We start from the raw sequence: 16,945 nt of genomic DNA on the forward strand, positions 1-16,945 counted from the left end.
AGGAAAATTCTAGCGGAGTGAAATAACAATACGTCCGCTCCACTCAACGGTTCAAACAAGAATTCAACTCCTTAAGTAGCTAGCCGCCAAATTTTGCACTCTTGCATAGAAAAACAAAGTAAAAAAGGTGGAAATACAACACCACTCACCATAGCTATGTCTTTGATCTCTCTCTCTCTTAGAATACTGTATCTCTCTCACCTTAATCCAATTCTTGTCTCTCATACTCCCACTTATCTGTTCTTGCAATACACACAGTGCAAGCGTAAATGACACGTTTAGTGTTAAGCCTCCCTTGAAATCTCTTATAGTTGTCATTTTATTCAATTTTGTTGTTGTTTAGAGTGCTCTATACTTCTCTCTGCTTCATCATAATGAGATGCATGGCAAAAAGACGAAATAAATTTCTTCAGGGCCAGTTTAAAATTCAAATTATTTTCATAATCACATTTATTCATAACTAAGAATATTCTTTGTTTAGAACCATAAACAACATGAGAAATACTTATGCTAAAGCAATATGCATAAAATATCGGCCTTAAAATTAACATAAATTCTAATCATAATAAATACCTAAACAACCAATTTGCAAGGTTAGTGATCACGGAGCAGGAAAACCTCCTTATGCGGAATTAAATTCGTCTATTTTCTTAGAGCCAGGCTTCATATACCTCAAGGAGCATTTTTATTTAACCAATCCTCTTTGATTAGGTCTGCGGCCTTCTCGGCTATGGCCAAGGTGGGAGCATTGGTATTGCCACTGGTTATCAAGGGCATTATGGAGGCATCCACTACTCGCAAATTCTCCATCTCTTTAACCATAAGTCTGGGGTCTACTACAGCAGTGATGTCTTCGGAGGCTCCCATTTTGCAAGTACCCACGGGATGATAACAAGTGGTGCTAAGGAATCTCAAATAGCACTGCCAATAGGGTTTGCTCTTGAACTCATACTGCTTGCATTCTTTTATGGGTAATTGCACCACACTTGCTCCTATTCTTTGAAAACTTTTGGTATTGACAAATTTCTCCATATACTGCAGGCCCTGGATAAGCTTTTCACTATCCTCGGTCTGATTAAAATAGTTGGCATTTATAATGGGATCATCTAGATGGCTTTGGGATTTTATTGTAATAGAGCCCCTCGATTTAGGATGGGCCAGCAATATGAAGCCCATAAAAATCGAATGGTCCTCTAGGGTTATGAGCAAATACTTTTTGAGATCATCCCTGAGGTCAAGGCCACTCAGGAATGTATTGAGGGTGTTGGCATCGCCTCGGCGAAAAACATTATGGATTATCTGAAGATCCGGTTGGGAGTCATCGCGAGATGCTGGATCCAGTTGTATGAAACCTGCAGTGCCCATATCCCCAATGCTAGACCAACGACCTGTACTGAAGAGCATATATTGGTAAAGGTCTTCGAAGGCTTCCATTTGGTGCACAGGTTCAGCCTCAAATTTGGCAAAGAATACCGCCACAGCATGGTCCTGTAGATTTTGGCCTACAGGTAAATCGCGTAGCTGGGAAATGTTTAAAGGTTTTAACACTTCGGCAGGCCCCAGCCCCGAAAGCATTAGAATTTTTGGTGTATCTATGGCACCTGCCGACACTATGGCCTCACGGCCCACTTTAACACTGAGATTATGATGTTGCCTTAATTCAAAATCCACTGAAGTCACTCGCTTGCCACTCTCATCAAAATTTAGCTTTGTCACTTGGGCATTTTTAATAACCTTCAGATTTTTACGCTGAGCCACCCGAGCCAAGTGGCCCTTTCCCGAACTCATGCGATGACCATTTTCCACAGTACCCTGCATGCGAGAATAGCCCAGCATGTTGTCGAATTCAAAGCTGCCTAATATGGATTTTTTCATTTCATGGGCCGCTTGAAAGATCATCAGAGTGTTTTCCTGAGAAAAGGGAAAGATGCCATCGACGGGCACATAACCCTTGGGATAGGTGTCATTGCCTTGGGGTGTAGTAGCTTTCTCAAAATACGGCCATAAATCATTGAAACCCCAGCCGGTGATATTTAAGGCCAGCCAATTGTCATAATCGCCACGAGTGCCGGTGACATGCATAAGGCCATTGACCATGCCGGAACCGCCTATGCCTTTGCCACGGGGCCAATAGCAGGTGCCATTGCCAAAGGCCTTGCAGGAGCGGTGACCAGGTTCCACATAATAGTTGTAGGTATAGGGGGAATGTTGAAGATTGTAGAAGAAACCGGGAATCTAAAAAGGAAACAAAAAAAAAACAACAAAAAAAAAATAAAAAAATTTGGTAAATGTGAAAGTTTTTTATAACGTCCACCATAGGATGGGGGTATACTAAATTCGTCATTCTGTCGATCTAGCCATGTCCGTCCGTCTGTCTGTCGAAAGCACGCTAACTTTCGAAGGAGTAAAGCTAGCCGCTTAAAAATTTGCACAAACATTTCTTATTAATGTAGGTCGGTTGGCATTGTAAATGCGCCATATCGGTCCATGTTTTGATATAGCTGCCATATAAACCGATCTTGGATCTTGACTTCTTGAGCCTCTAGAGGGCGCATTTTCTATCAGATTTGACTGAAATTGTGCATGAAGTGTTTTGTTATGACTTCCAACATCTGTTCTGAGTATGGTTCAAATCCGTCCATAACCTGATATAGCTGTTATATAAACTGATCTGGGGTCTTGACTTCTTGAGCCACTAGAGGGCGCAATTCTTATCCGATTTGGCTGAAATTGTGCATGAAGTGTTTTGTTATGACTTCCAACAACTGTGCTAAGTATGGTTCAAATCGGTCTATAACCTGATATAGCTGCCATATAAACCGATCTGGGATCTTGACTTCTGGAGCCTCTAGAGGGCGCAATTATTATACGATTTAGTTGAAATTTTGCACGAGGTGTTTTGTTATGACTCTCAACAATTTTGCTAAGTATGATACAAATCGCTCCATAACCTGATATAGCTGTCATATAAACCGATCTGGGGTCTTGACTTTTTGAGCTTCTAGAGGGCGCAATTTCTATCCGATTTGGCTGAAATTTTGCATGGCTTGTTCTGTCACGACTTTCAATAACCGTGCTAAGTATGGTTCAAATCGGTCCATAACCTGATATAGCTGTCATATAACCTATCTGGGGTCTTGACTTCTTGAGCCTCTAGAGCGCGCAATTCTTATCCGATTAGAATGAAATTTTGCACGACGTGTTTTGTTATGATATCCAACAACTGTGCCAAGTATGGTTCAGATCGGTTCATAACCTGGTATAGCTGCCATATAAACCGATCTTGGGTCTTGACTTCTTGAGCCTCTAGAGAACGCAATTCTTATCCGATTTGCTTGAAATTTTGTACAACGGATCCTCTCATGACCATCAACATACGTGTTTATTATGGTCTGAATTGGTCTAGAGCCTGATACAGCTCCCATATAAACCGTTCTCTCATAACCAGGTTCATAACCTGGTATAGCTGCCATATAAACCGATCTTGGGTCTTGACTTCTGAGCCTCTAGAGAACGCAATTCTTATCCGATTTGCTTGAAATTTTGTACGACGGATCCTCTCATGACCATCAACATACGTGTTTATTATGGTCCGAATTGGTCTAGAGCCTGATACAGCTCCCATATAAACCGATTTCTCTATTTTACTTCTTGAGCCCCCAAAGGGCGCAGGTCTCCAACATATAATTTAAGTATGGTCCGAAGCGGCTCATAACTTGTTTTAATTTACCTCTGATTCCTGTGGAGGATCACCGCCAGCCTCCAACACCAACACCTTCCAATCCGAATTTTCACTTAGACGACTTGCCAAAACCGAACCCGCTGTTCCTGCACCAATTATAACAAAATCAAAAGTCTCCAGACCCTTGGCCAAAGCCTCATCGGCGTAATCCTCTACAAGCATATCCTTGCTTTCCAAATTGCATTGGGCTGTTAGAATGGTTTCAACCAGCATTGTCACCAGGGTATTCAAAGTTCCCACACTCGCTGTGGGGCACTGAGCGGCCATTGTGGCCATTGCTGCTGCAATTGCCGACATCTTGAACGTTGGCTAGTCAAACTACAACTGATCAAACCGAATGCTGTGGAGATTAGATAAAGCCTCATCATGTTTACAGTCGGCTGGGTTGGGCTGGGCTGGTGTTTGAGCCAAGATTGATTAAGACACGACTTGGAGTTCTAACTGCTAAGAGCTCTCATTTAGCAATGCTTTGACAGAGGCCATTTAGCAAAAGATTTCGTCGTGCTTTATTTAATCCCGCCATCTGTTTATGCTTCCGCAACTATTATTTACCAATATTTTAGCTATGTTTAAGGGTTCATTGGTTTATTTCTATTTTAATTTTTGTTTTGTTTTTCTTTCTTTCCAGGTAAGCCATTTTTGGATCATCGGTTATTGCGACATGGTTTAACACATTTAAACTTAATCTTCTGAAATTGGTCACTTGCCTAAGTCTTTGGGATTTAATTATCACGTTGCTTAAGTCGTGAAACAAGTGAGTAATGCAAATGCTAGACAATAAGTGGGGATATTACGAACTGGTTTAGAATACTTAAACAAATAATAATTCTAGACATTCAGTAACTACATGAGCCAAAAGGAGGGGAAGCCTAGGAATGGGAAGGGTAATATGCAGATATTAAATATTTGAAATGTAGAGAAAAAAAGCCAAATATTGCAAGTAAAATTCTTAATTTAAAAAATTACAAAAGAATGGGAAGAGCTAGACCCATTGTTAAGTATACCGATCGGCTTAGAATCACCAGCCTGTTTCGATGTAGTTATGTCCGTCTGTCTGTCTGTCCATGTATTCTTATAAGGGATGGCACCTTAGACATTTCGAGTCAAATATGGATATCAAATTCCTGCTACACTCCCAAATCCCTTTAATTTGAGAGTGTTTGGAGGATGTTTTGGGGCTGGGGCGGCCACCGACACTTTGCCCTGAAAAAAGATATCAAATTCGGTCTTTACTCCCAAATATCGTTGATTTGAGCTCCATATTGTCATAGTCGGAAATAAAGTCCAGACCAAACACTTGGCTCCACAATTGGATATCAAATTCGTTTTCTACTCTCAAATACCTTTCATTTGAGTCCCATATTGTCATAATGGGTCAATTAACCTATATAAGGTATTTTGAGGAGAAAAAGCGTCACCTAGACTTGAACGCAAATTTGTATGTCATATTCGTAATCTACTCCCAAATACCTTTCATTTGTGTCCCATATAGCCATGGTCGGCTAATATGCCCATTTGGTGATATTTGGGGGATGGGGCAACCTCCCATTACTAGGACCTATGCGATATTTGTAAACTACTGTCGAATACTTTTCATTTGAGTCCCATATTGATATGAACGTCGAATATATTGGGGTAGCCCAAAAAGTAATTGCGGATTTTTTAAAAGAAAGTAAATGCATTTTTAATAAAACTTAGAATGAACTTTGATCAAATATAATTTTTTATACTTTTTTTCTAAAGCAAGCTAAAAGTAACAGCTGATAACTGACAGAAGAAAGAATGTAAATACAGAGTCACAAACTGTGAAAAAATTTGTCAACGCCGACTATATGAAAAATCCGCAATTTCTTTTTGGGCAACCCAATATCATTTCAGTGGAGTTTTGGGATTTGGGCTTCCCGGTCCGGCCCCCTGGGTAATTTAACCCAAATTTTAATACGATATTCGTTTTCTAGCCTCCAATACCTTTCATTTGATACCCTTATTTTCCATGTCGGCCCACTTTTGGTTTTGGGTGCTATTTTTTGGGTTAAGGGGGAGGGTCCGCCATCAACCGATATCTAAAATTTGTATAGCCTATGTTTCCTTCCGGACAAAGTTACACAATCTGTGAAAATTTGAAGAAAATCGGTGCAGCCGTTTTTGATTCTACGGAACAAACAAACAAACCGAATCCCATAGAGTCATGATGCCCATTTGGGGCGTTTTTGTTAGGTGGGGTGACTCCCTATACTTTTACCTGATTTTGTATGCCAGATTCGTAATCTACTCCCGAATACCTTTCATTTGAGCCCCATATTGCCATGAACTTTCAATATGCCTGTTTGGTGGAGTTTTGAGGTTGGAGCGGCCCGACAGGTACGTAGACTCAAATTTAAATACCATATTCGTATTCTACTCTTCAATACCTTTCATTTGATACCCATATTGTCCCGATCGGTCCACTTTTTATTCAGGGTGGGGCTTTTGTCATAAGGGGGAGGGTCCGCTCCCCTTCCATTATTAACAAATTATAAAGTCTATTCTTTCTTCATATTTAGATATAACTGCCATATAGACCCATCTCCCTATTGAGGGTCTAATGCAGGGAAAATGCTTTATTTACTACCCCATTTTCGCTGAAATTTAAAGCAGTGAGTTGTTTGAAGCCTCGCGATATTCGACTCAAATATGGTTCAGATCGGAATATATTTAGATATGGCTGCCATATAGACTGATCTGCCGATTAAGGCTCTGAAACCCATAATAGCCGATTTCGCTGAAATTTTAAATAGCGAGTTGGTCCTGATCGGTGCAGCCGTTTTTGATTCTACGGAACAAACAAACAAAACGGGTCCCATATAGTCATGATGGGTCATATGCCTATTTGGGGCGTTTTTGGTGGGTGGGGTGACTCCCTATACTTTGACCTGATTTTGTATGCCAGATTCGTTATCTACTCCCGAATACCTTTCATTTGAGCCCCATATTGCCATGAACTTTCAATATGCCTGTTTGGTGGAGTTTTGGGGTTGGGGCGGCCCGACAGGTACGTAGACAAATTTAAATACCATATTCGTATTCTACTCTTCAATACCTTTCATTTGATACCCATATTGTCCCGATCGGTCCACTTTTTATTCAAGGTGGGGCTTTTGTCATAAGGGGGAGGGTCCGCTCCCCTTCCATTATTAACAAATTATAAAGTCTATTCTTTCTTCATATTTAGATATAACTGCCATAGAGACCGATCTACCTATTGAGGCTCTTAAGCAGGGAAAAAGCTTTATTTATCACCCGATTTCGCTAAAATTTGGAGTAGTGAGTTGTTTGAAGCCTCGCGATATTCGACTCAAATATAGTTCAGATCGGACTATATTTAGAAATGGCTGCCATATAGACTGATCTGCCGATTAAGGGTCTGAAACCCATAATAGCCGTTTTCGCTGAAATTTTAAATAGCGTGTTGGTCCTTTTTGATTTAGGGTATTGTTTTTGACATAAGGGGGAGGGACCACCCCCCCTTCTGATGTCAACAAATTATAAGGCCTATTCTTCCTTCATATTTAGATATAACTGCCATATAGACCCATCTTCCTATTGAGGGTCTTAAGCAGAGAAAAAGCTTTATTTATTACCCGATTTCGCTGGAATTTGAAGCAGTGAGTTGTTTGAAGCCTCGCGATATTCGATTTAAATATGGTTCAGATCGGACTATATTTAGATATGGCTGCCATATAGACTGATCTGCCGATTAAGAGTCTGGAACCCATAATAGCCGATTTCGCTGGAATTTTAAATAGTGAGTTGGTCCTTTTTAATTTAGGGTATTGTTTTTGACATAAGGGGGAGGGACCGCCCCCCTTCCGATATCAACAAATTAAAAAGCCTATTCTTCCTTCATATTTAGATATAACTGCCATATAGACTCATCTCCCTATTGAGGGACTTAAGCAGGGAAAAATCTTTATTTATTACCAGATTTCGCTGAAAGCCTCGCGATATTCGACTCAAATATGCTTTAGATCGGTCTTTACTCAGATATTGCTGCCATATAGACCGATCTGCCAACACAGGATCTGGAACCTATAGAAGCTACATTTATTACCCGATTTAGCTGGAATTTCACACAGTGACTTGCATTGCCTCTTCTCATTCGATTAGCATATGGTCCAGATGAGACTATATCTAGATATTGCTGCCATATATACCTATCTCCCAGTTCAATATCTTCGGCCCATAGTAGCCTCATTTATTACCCCGATTTCGCTGAAATTTGGCACATTGAGTTGTCTTGAGACCTAAGATATCCGTATCGCATATGATCCAGATCGGACAATATCTTGTTACAACCCTGTGAGATAGACCGATCTCCCGATTTAAGGTATAGGGCCCATAGAAGTCACATTTATTTCCCGATTTCACTGAATTTTGGCGAATCTGGTCCGAATCGGACAATGTCCTGATATAGCTCGGATATAGACTGATCTATTGATTTAGGATCAAAAGCCCATAGAAGCCGCAATTATTACCCGATTTTGCTGAAATTTGTCACTGTGAGCTATGTTGGACCCTTCATCATCCATGGGGAGTAGGGTTTAGATCGAGTCGTATTTGGGTAGAGCTGCCATAGTCGAGTACACCTATCTACCGATTTAGGGTATTTCAGCCATATCATGCGTTTTTATAACGGGATTTTGCAGAACTTTAGTATGGTGAGTTTTGACGGTGACGGCTCCACTCTAGTCTTCCTTCCCGAATATAGTGCTGATCGGATCATATTTAAATATATCAGCCAATCGCCTCGATTTACTGCCTTTCAACCCATAAATGGCTTATTTATTAAAATAGTTGCCCAAAAAGTAATTGCGGATTTTTTAAAAGAAAGTAAATGCATTTTTAATAAAACTTAGAATGAACTTTAATCAAATATACTTTTTTTACACTTTTTTTCTAAAGCAAGCTAAAAGTAACAGCTGACAACAGACAGAAGAAAGAATGCAATTACAAAGTCACACGCCGTTGAAAAAATTTGTCAACGTCGACTATATGAAAAATCCGCAATTACTTTTTGGGCAACCCAAAAAGGAAATCAATAGGATTTCCTTGAATTTTAGAAGAGTAAACTACTTTAGACCCTTGACGTCCATGCTGTATTGGGCCTAGAGCAAACTATATTTCGTTATAGCTGCTATAGTTTCATAAATGTTGCATTTTCGCCGGCTTTTGTCGAAATATGATTAAAGTACCCATATAGCTGAAGTGGCAGCTATACAAAGTTCGGCCCGGCCGCATTTTTTTTTTTGTCTTTTTACTTATTTCCATTCCACTGCTTTCGTCGACATCGTTCGATAGACTGATTTCTAACAAACCCCTTAATTAAGAAATAACAATCACGCCAAAAGGTTATGACCAACATTGTCGCGAAAGTTATTAGATGGGCGTCATGACCATGCACATTTAAATAATAAACACTTTTGAGAAATTTTACTTGGGTATTTGTGGTCTAGAGTATTTTTATATCAATATTAAGTTAGAATTCAAAACAATTAGAGGATCATAGTTTGTACTAAATTAAATCATTGCTGTATTATCATTTCTATATTAAAAGCAAGTTTTCCCTAGAGGTGATATATTTTTATTACTGATTTTCTGCGAACAAGTTATTCAGGTATAGCAAGAGGCAGCAAGAGGAGTGTCGCTGGCGTTACACTTTTCGCAAGCATGCAATGACGTAGTGCCTGAACTATAATGACCTTAGAAATCAATGTACTGAGATATTTTTTACAGATGGGCGTACAGTATACAGGGGTTTCCAATAAGAGGTGTTATTTTAGTATTGAAAGAAAAATGCCAATTATTGAAGAAGATATTCCGTTAATAATGAAAAATAAATGAATATATCCCCTATACTACAGTGGTGGGCATAATAACATGACCAACACAACCATGGTTACAGGACCATATCCTTTTCATGAAATTTTCTATTATAACCAAATCACAAAGTGTCTACCCTATGTCCTCGATAGCTTTATAAATTATCATTCACGTGAACCCAGTGAAGGAAGACTCAAGAAGTTTAATGACAAGATCTCGGAGGGCAAATGTGGTCATCTCGTCCAGAGATAACACATTCCGTAAACTTTTGCCGCAGAGGAGCAATGGTTTCGTATGAAGAAAACGAGCATGGGCCAATTAGACCCACCACGTTTCCTCAATAGAACGATTTCGATATCTGGCAAGGTCAAATGCTTGGGAGTGATCTTCGCCAGGAAACAGAATTGGAAGTGAAGCGTATTTTGGAAGGCCCACAGATTTTAGGTGCTATGTAGACGGGCCTTAGGCTCAAAATGTGACTTGAATCCGAGGATAGTCAACTGGCTCTACAGGAGCGTGATAAGACCAGTAATTACTTACGCCTTAGTAGTTTGGTGAACTGCGATGGAAAAGAAGATCAACATAAGGACCATACAACAGGTTCAGAGAATATGTTGTCTTGGCATAGGCGGAGCGATGAGGACCACGCCCAAGAAGACTATTTTAGACATCCGACCCAAATGAGATGTCTATGAGACTCAGTGCGATGGGAGAATGGATGGAAGATAGGAGCAGGTCAAACCATCGCGGTATCGTCGAGGCGACAATATGAAACCTGGAAGGAAGGGAAGAGGTTTCCGATCGGGTAACTGCGACGACACATGAGGACGAGCGCGCGGCATAATCTTGGATTGACGTTACTCTGGTATTGTCATCTGGAAGATCATGCTACAAAGATAGATCAAAGCTGGAGGACAGAGTGGGTCTGGGGTTCTACATTGAGAACCCAGCGACTGAGATCTGCTTTTAACTGAACGGGGCGATCACGGAATGCATCAAGTGGTGTGGTGTTAACGCGAGAATGTCCAGTGGGAACATCTTTAAGGTTACTGTCCTTACTGGACATGCAGGGCAATAACAACCAGGACGGTAAGGTCACAAACAGTCTTGGAGTGTAAGAAGGAGATAAACGCCTTCTCTGAGAATGGCACAATCCGCATCGTTTGGTCGTCGGGCCATAGCGGAGTAAGGGGTAATGATAGAGCAACGATTTGAAAGTGAAGGCCGGAGGACTGCCGTCAATAACTTGGTTACCCCGTGGCCTTTTGGATGAACAAAGTCTGAGTAAAGGGCATGGGCTACGAATGCGCATATGACCCTGTGGAACAGCATAACGGTCGGTAGGACGGCGAAACCAGATTGTGAGAAGACGAGGCTATAACTGAAAGGAAGTTAGCAGGAGGTATCATAACGATACACATAGGACTACGAGCTCACTTATGCAATATCGGTCCGTCAGGGCATGTGATAAAAATGATGAGATATTGGAGCATTTTCTATGTCATTGCCCGGCTTTCACGGCTAACAGACTCTGGCACTTAGGTGGGGACACAATACCAGATATGATCCAACTTAGGGAAGTGGTGTGGAGAACAATTAGCGATTTTTTAAGAACCAGGAATTCCTGACTTAGATTTCCTTTTTAGAGATTACTTTTTAGGTACTAGACGATTACTAGCTTAAATGTATGTCCATAGTGGGATGGGGCGGATTTATATTCGCACTGTCTTTTCAACCTTACCTAACCTATCCTAGCTATGTCCGTCTGCCTGTATGTCCATGTTAATTTGTGAACAAAGTACTGGCCGCAAGTTTCATTTGATCATTTTAGCCGATCTCCGAATTAGACTTCTTGAGCTTCTAGAGGGCTCAATTCTCATCCGATTTGGCTGAAATTTCGCGCATGTCGTTTTTGTACGATTTCCAACAATTGGTCTAAGCATGGTTTTAATCAGTCCATAACCGGATAAGGCTGCCATATAATTCCATTATCCGTTTTATAACTTGAGCCTCCTATCCGATTCGACTGAAATTTTGCTGGTGTCATTTTGGTATGACTTCCAAGAACTTTGCCAAGTATGGTAGCTGCCATATAAACCGATCTCTCGATATTACTTCTTAAGCCTCTAGAGAGCGCAATTCTTATCCGATTTGGATGAAATTTTCCACGTATCATTTTGACTTTCAATAACTTGCTAACTTTTGTCTAAATCAGTTAATAACCTGATATAGATGCCATATAAACCCTTCTCCCAATTTGACTTCCTGAGCCTCTGGCTGAAATTTCGGAGATGGTATTTTTTATGACATCTTACAGTCATGAAGAGAATGGTTAACTTATTTTATTTTAATATTTTTATACCCACCACCATAGAATGGGGGTATACTAAGTTCGTCATTCCGTTCGTAACACCTCGAAATATTCGTCCAAGACCCCATTCTTGATCGTTTCGACGTTCTGGGTTTATTTAGCGATGTCCGTCCGTCTGTCGAAATCACGCGGTCGAACGCATAAAGCTAGCCGCTTGAAATTTTGCATAGATACCTTGTGTTGGCTTAGGTCGTTGGGGGTTGCAAAGGGATCATATCGGTTCAGATTTAGATACAGCTCCCATATAAACCGATCTCCCGATTTGACTTCTTGAGTATCGAGAAGGCGCAATTCTTATCCCATTTGGTCGATGAGATGCTTTGTGATGGCTTCTAACAACTGTGCTAGAAGTTGATATGGCTATCATATAAACCGATCTGGGATCTTGACTTCTTGAGACAGTAGAATACGCAATTCTTACCCGATTTTGCTGAAATTTGTACAACGGCTTCTCCCATGGTCTTAATCGATCTATAGCCTGATACAGCACCTATATGAACCGCTCTCCCGAAGAATATGCTTCTTGAGCCCCTACTAGGCGCAATTCTTATCCAAATGGACTGCAATATTACCCAATGACTACTACTATGGTCTTCAACATTCAATTCATTTATGGTCCGAATCGGGCTATTACTAGATATATCTCCAATAGCATAACAATTCTTATCCTCTTTTCCCTGTTTGTCTAAAGAGAGATACCGCGCAAAGAATTCGGCCCGGCCGAACTTACCATACTCTTTCTTGTTTCTTCTAACATCCCCTACATAATTATGAAGGAGCAGTCATTATCTATGAACTCCATATTGGCGTGATCGGTAAATAAGTTCTGTTTGAGGGTCGGGTGGATCCCAGGGTCTTTGTCCCCAAAATGGAGTATAAATATCGTACTCTACTCCCAAATAGCTTTTATATCACAAATTGCCATGATCGGTAAATACGTCAGATAAGGGAGGTATTTTTGGGGTAGGGTGACTCTCCAAACACATGACTCTCCAATTGGATATCAAATTCGTTTTTTTTTTCTCTCAAACACCTTTCGTTTGAGCTCTATATTGTCGTGATTGATCTATTTATCCATTGGGCGGAGTTTGGGTAGCCGCCAAGGCATCCGACACCAATAATAGAAACCATTTTTTGGTTAAGGTGACTGCAAGAGTGCAAAAGAGTCCCACATAGCCATTGTTGACTAATGTGGGCATTTGGGGGTATGAGGGGGTTGATTTTGGGTGGTGTTTTTCTGGTAACGGGGGAGGGTGCGCCTCCTTCCGCCATCAACAAATTATAAGTCCTGTTCCTCCCTCCTACCCATGTCCGCAATCTACTCCCGAATACCTTTCAGTTGTGTCCCATATTGTCATGATCGTCCAATAATCCTATTTAAGGGGGTTATTGGGGTTGGGGCGGCCCCCAGTTACTTGGATTCAATTTTTAATATGAAATTTGTACTCTTCTCCTGAGTTCCTTTCATTTGAGTCCCATGTTGTCCTGATCGGTACATTTTTACATTTGGGTAGTACTTTTGTGGTAAGGGGGAAGATCCGCCCACTTCCGATATCAAAAAATTATATAGCCTATGTTTCCTTCCAGATCAACCTACAAAATCTGTGAAAAGTTCAAGGTAATTGGTTCAGCCATTTTTGAGTCTATGCGGAACAAATAAACAATCACAAATTAAGTTTTTTATATAAGATTTGGTTTTATTTTTACTTTATTTGATTTATTTTTTATATTCTATTTTATTAAATTTATTTATTTTTACTCTTTTTATTTTTTTTATTTTATTTTATATTTTTATTTTTATTTTAATTTATGTTATATTATATTATTTTATTTTATTTTATTTTATTTTATTTTATTTTATTTTATTTTATTTTATTTTATTTTATTTTATTTTATTTTATTTTAGTTTATTTCATTTTATTACATTTTATTTTATTTTATTTTTTTAATTTTTATTTTATGTTTTTTTTTATTATTTTATTTTTATTTTTATTTATTTTTTATTTTTTTTATTTTTTTTATTTTATTTTATTTTATTTTTTTATTTTATTTTGTTTTATTTTATTTTATTTTATTTTATTTTTATTTTTTTTATTTTATTTTACTTTTATTTTATTTTATTTTATTTTATTTTATTTTATTTTATTTTATTTTATTTTATTTTATTTTATTTTATTTTATTTTATTTTATTTTATTTTCTTTTCTTTTACTTTATTCTATTTTTATTTTATTTTATTTTTTTTTTTTATTTATTTTTTTTTTTTTTTTATTTTAGTTTATTTTATTTTATTTTATTTTTATTTTTTTATTTTATTTTATTACAAAGTGGTTTTCCTTATTTTAATTAATTTTATTGCATTTTTTTTTTAATTTTTCCTTCGGTTCCATAACGATTTAGACGTTCACTTTGTGTTTCTTATCCTAAATTAATTCGAAATGAAATTCCCTTTTGGTTATCGCACGTCGACAGCTTAATAAAAACTACAATTTATTATTTTTACTAAATAACAAGTCCCAAAGCTAAACCCATTTCCCATAAGCTATTGAAAACTATTTAAGCTTCTACGACTTCTCTTTGCCTAATAGTCTTGCAGAAATTTGTGCAGTCATTGCGAAAAAATGTCCTTATCTATAGCCAATACTCGTGACGCCCAGTGCTCCGGCTTTAGCAATGCAGGTGTCATGAATACTTTAGTAACTCTGCTTGTTCAGTCCCTATACACCGCCCAATGTGACTTGGGACATGAGGAGGAATATTCAGTGGATTATGGTGATGAGGCCATGGCCCGTTCAGCTTCTTTAAATTTTGATTTTGTGGTAATTGGAGCAGGTTCGGCAGGATCCGTGGTGGCCAGTCGTCTTAGTGAAAATCCCCAATGGAGAGTTTTGCTGCTGGAGGCTGGAGACAATCCCATGCATGAATCAGAGGTAGTACTTTTATCTTGGGGAAAATAGCTTTTTTGTCCTCACCCGCTTTTGTGCTTCCCTAGGTGCCCAGGTTATTTCTTAGCCAGCAGCAAAATAAAATTTACTCCTATCTCACCGAACCCACGGATAGAGCTTGCAATGCCTACAACTCTAATAGATGTCATTGGGTACAGGGCAAAGGCATGGGTGGAACTGGAGCCATTAACGGTCTTTTATATATGAAAGGCTTGCGCCAGGATTATGACAATTGGCTGCGAATGGGCAACACTGGCTGGGGTTATGATGATGTGAGGCCCTATTTGGAGAAAGCTACACGGCCCCAGGGCAACAGCAGCCATCCTCTGGGCTATGTGGTGGTGCAGGACTTTGAACACAGTGATGAGGATATTGTGCAGGCCATTCTTCAGGCAGCCAAGGAGTTGCATCAACCAACAGTGGATGTTCTAAATGAAAATACCCCCCTGGGTTATGGTGTGGTCCAAGGCACCGTCAGCAAAGGTCGCCGCACCGGCTCAGCCAAAGGATATTTGGGACGGCTGTCGCAAAGGGACAACTTGAAAATCATCAAAAATGCTCAAGTCACAAAACTAAAGTTCGATGTAACTGGCAAGCGCATAAAGTCCATAGATTTAATTTTAAATCAAAAACAGCAGTTAAGCGTTGCGGTGGGTCGGGAAGCAATTCTATCTGCCGGCAGCTTGAACACACCCAAGCTGTTGATGCTTTCAGGCATAGGCCCCAAGAAGGTTTTGAAGCCTTTGCTAATTCCCTTAATGCGAAATTTACCAGTGGGCAAAAATTTCCACGACCATTTTGTGGCCTTGGCATTTGTTGCATTCAATGAAGAGGCTGATGCCAAACTGCTTCCCAATATGGTCTATGACTATTTGATAAATGGAAAAGGCCTTTTGGCAAGTGTGGGTGCTGCCCGTCTGGTGGGCCTCATCAATGTAAATGAAAATGGCAACGACACTCTGCCAAATCTGGAAATTCACCATTTTTGCTTTAGGAGAGGCGAAATCTTGGGTCTGAATGCTGTTCTCACCCAATTGTCTATGAAGCCGCAGTTCAAAGATTACTTGGTGAACAGTTTGAATGACCACGGCATAATTATTGTTGGCATGTCTCTGTTACAACCCAAATCGCGAGGAGTCATCTCTTTAAAATCCAAGTCATACCAAGATCCACCTGTATTTAAGGCAAATTATTTGCATGTAAAAGAAGATAGTGAGACTTTGGTCAGAGGCCTACAATATGTGGATCGTTTCGTGGCCACCCAAGCATTACAAAACAAATGGCAAATGCAAATAATCCATGTGCCTGTGCCAGAGTGCGACCAATACGAATTCAAGTCGCAGTCATATTGGCAATGTCATGTGAAGTACTTCACCAATTCATGCTATCATGCTGTGGGCACTGTTAAAATGGGTTCTGCAAATGATGAATCGGCTGTGGTGAATTCTCGCCTGCTAGTAAAAGGTGTTGACAATTTGCGTGTTATAGATGCCTCCGTAATGCCTCAAATCACCAGCACCAATACCAATGGACCAACTATTATGATAGCCGAAAAGGGAGCGGATATAATTAAAGAAGATTGGTCACTGAAAGAGAAAATGTGAAATTATGTCACCAAAAGAAGTTATGAAATAAATTTGTAAGAAATGTATGGGGCTTTTCTATCTACCTAAGCGTTTTTTTTTTTTAAATCACGATTATAAAAAGTTTTTCTTGACAACAGCACACTTTTCTAACTACTAAGGAATAGGGGTAAACTTCTCACATATCAATGAGTGCAGTCCGATTCAAGTTCAGGCTCAATGGTAAGGGGCCTCCTATTTGTAGTCCGAACGGTGTGCCTCAGTGTGACACCTCTTTGGAAAGAAGTTTTACATGACATAGTACCTCACAAATGTTGCCAGCATTTGGAAGGGAAAACCACCGCTCAAAATTTTTGGTCTCGCTAAGATTCGAACCCAGGCGTTCAGCATCATAGGCGGATATGCTAACCTCTGCGCTACGGTGGCCTCCAAAGGGGCCTAAAATA

At 39.5% G+C, this 16,945-nt stretch overlaps 2 protein-coding genes across 2 annotated transcripts; one reads left to right on the plus strand and one right to left on the minus strand.

Annotated features, from left to right (window-relative positions):
* Window positions 1-537: 537 nt before the first annotated feature.
* Window positions 538-4,161, minus strand: LOC106085756 (glucose dehydrogenase [FAD, quinone]). The gene is made up of 2 exons (XM_013250160.2): window positions 3,731-4,161; window positions 538-2,235 (listed from the first exon to the last, which is right to left on the minus strand). The coding sequence occupies exons 1-2, from the start codon at window positions 4,037-4,039 to the stop codon at window positions 673-675; spliced, it is 1,872 nt and encodes a 623-aa protein (XP_013105614.2). The 5' UTR covers window positions 4,040-4,161; the 3' UTR covers window positions 538-672.
* A 10,431-nt stretch (window positions 4,162-14,592) lies between these two features.
* On the plus strand, window positions 14,593-16,520 carry LOC106085752 (glucose dehydrogenase [FAD, quinone]-like). The gene is made up of 2 exons (XM_013250155.2): window positions 14,593-14,901; window positions 14,964-16,520. The coding sequence occupies exons 1-2, from the start codon at window positions 14,593-14,595 to the stop codon at window positions 16,518-16,520; spliced, it is 1,866 nt and encodes a 621-aa protein (XP_013105609.2).
* Window positions 16,521-16,945: the final 425 nt, after the last annotated feature.

The sequence above is a fragment of the Stomoxys calcitrans genome, chromosome 4 (genome assembly GCF_963082655.1).
Source record: "Stomoxys calcitrans chromosome 4, idStoCalc2.1, whole genome shotgun sequence".
In the NCBI taxonomy this organism is placed as follows: domain Eukaryota; kingdom Metazoa; phylum Arthropoda; class Insecta; order Diptera; family Muscidae; genus Stomoxys; species Stomoxys calcitrans.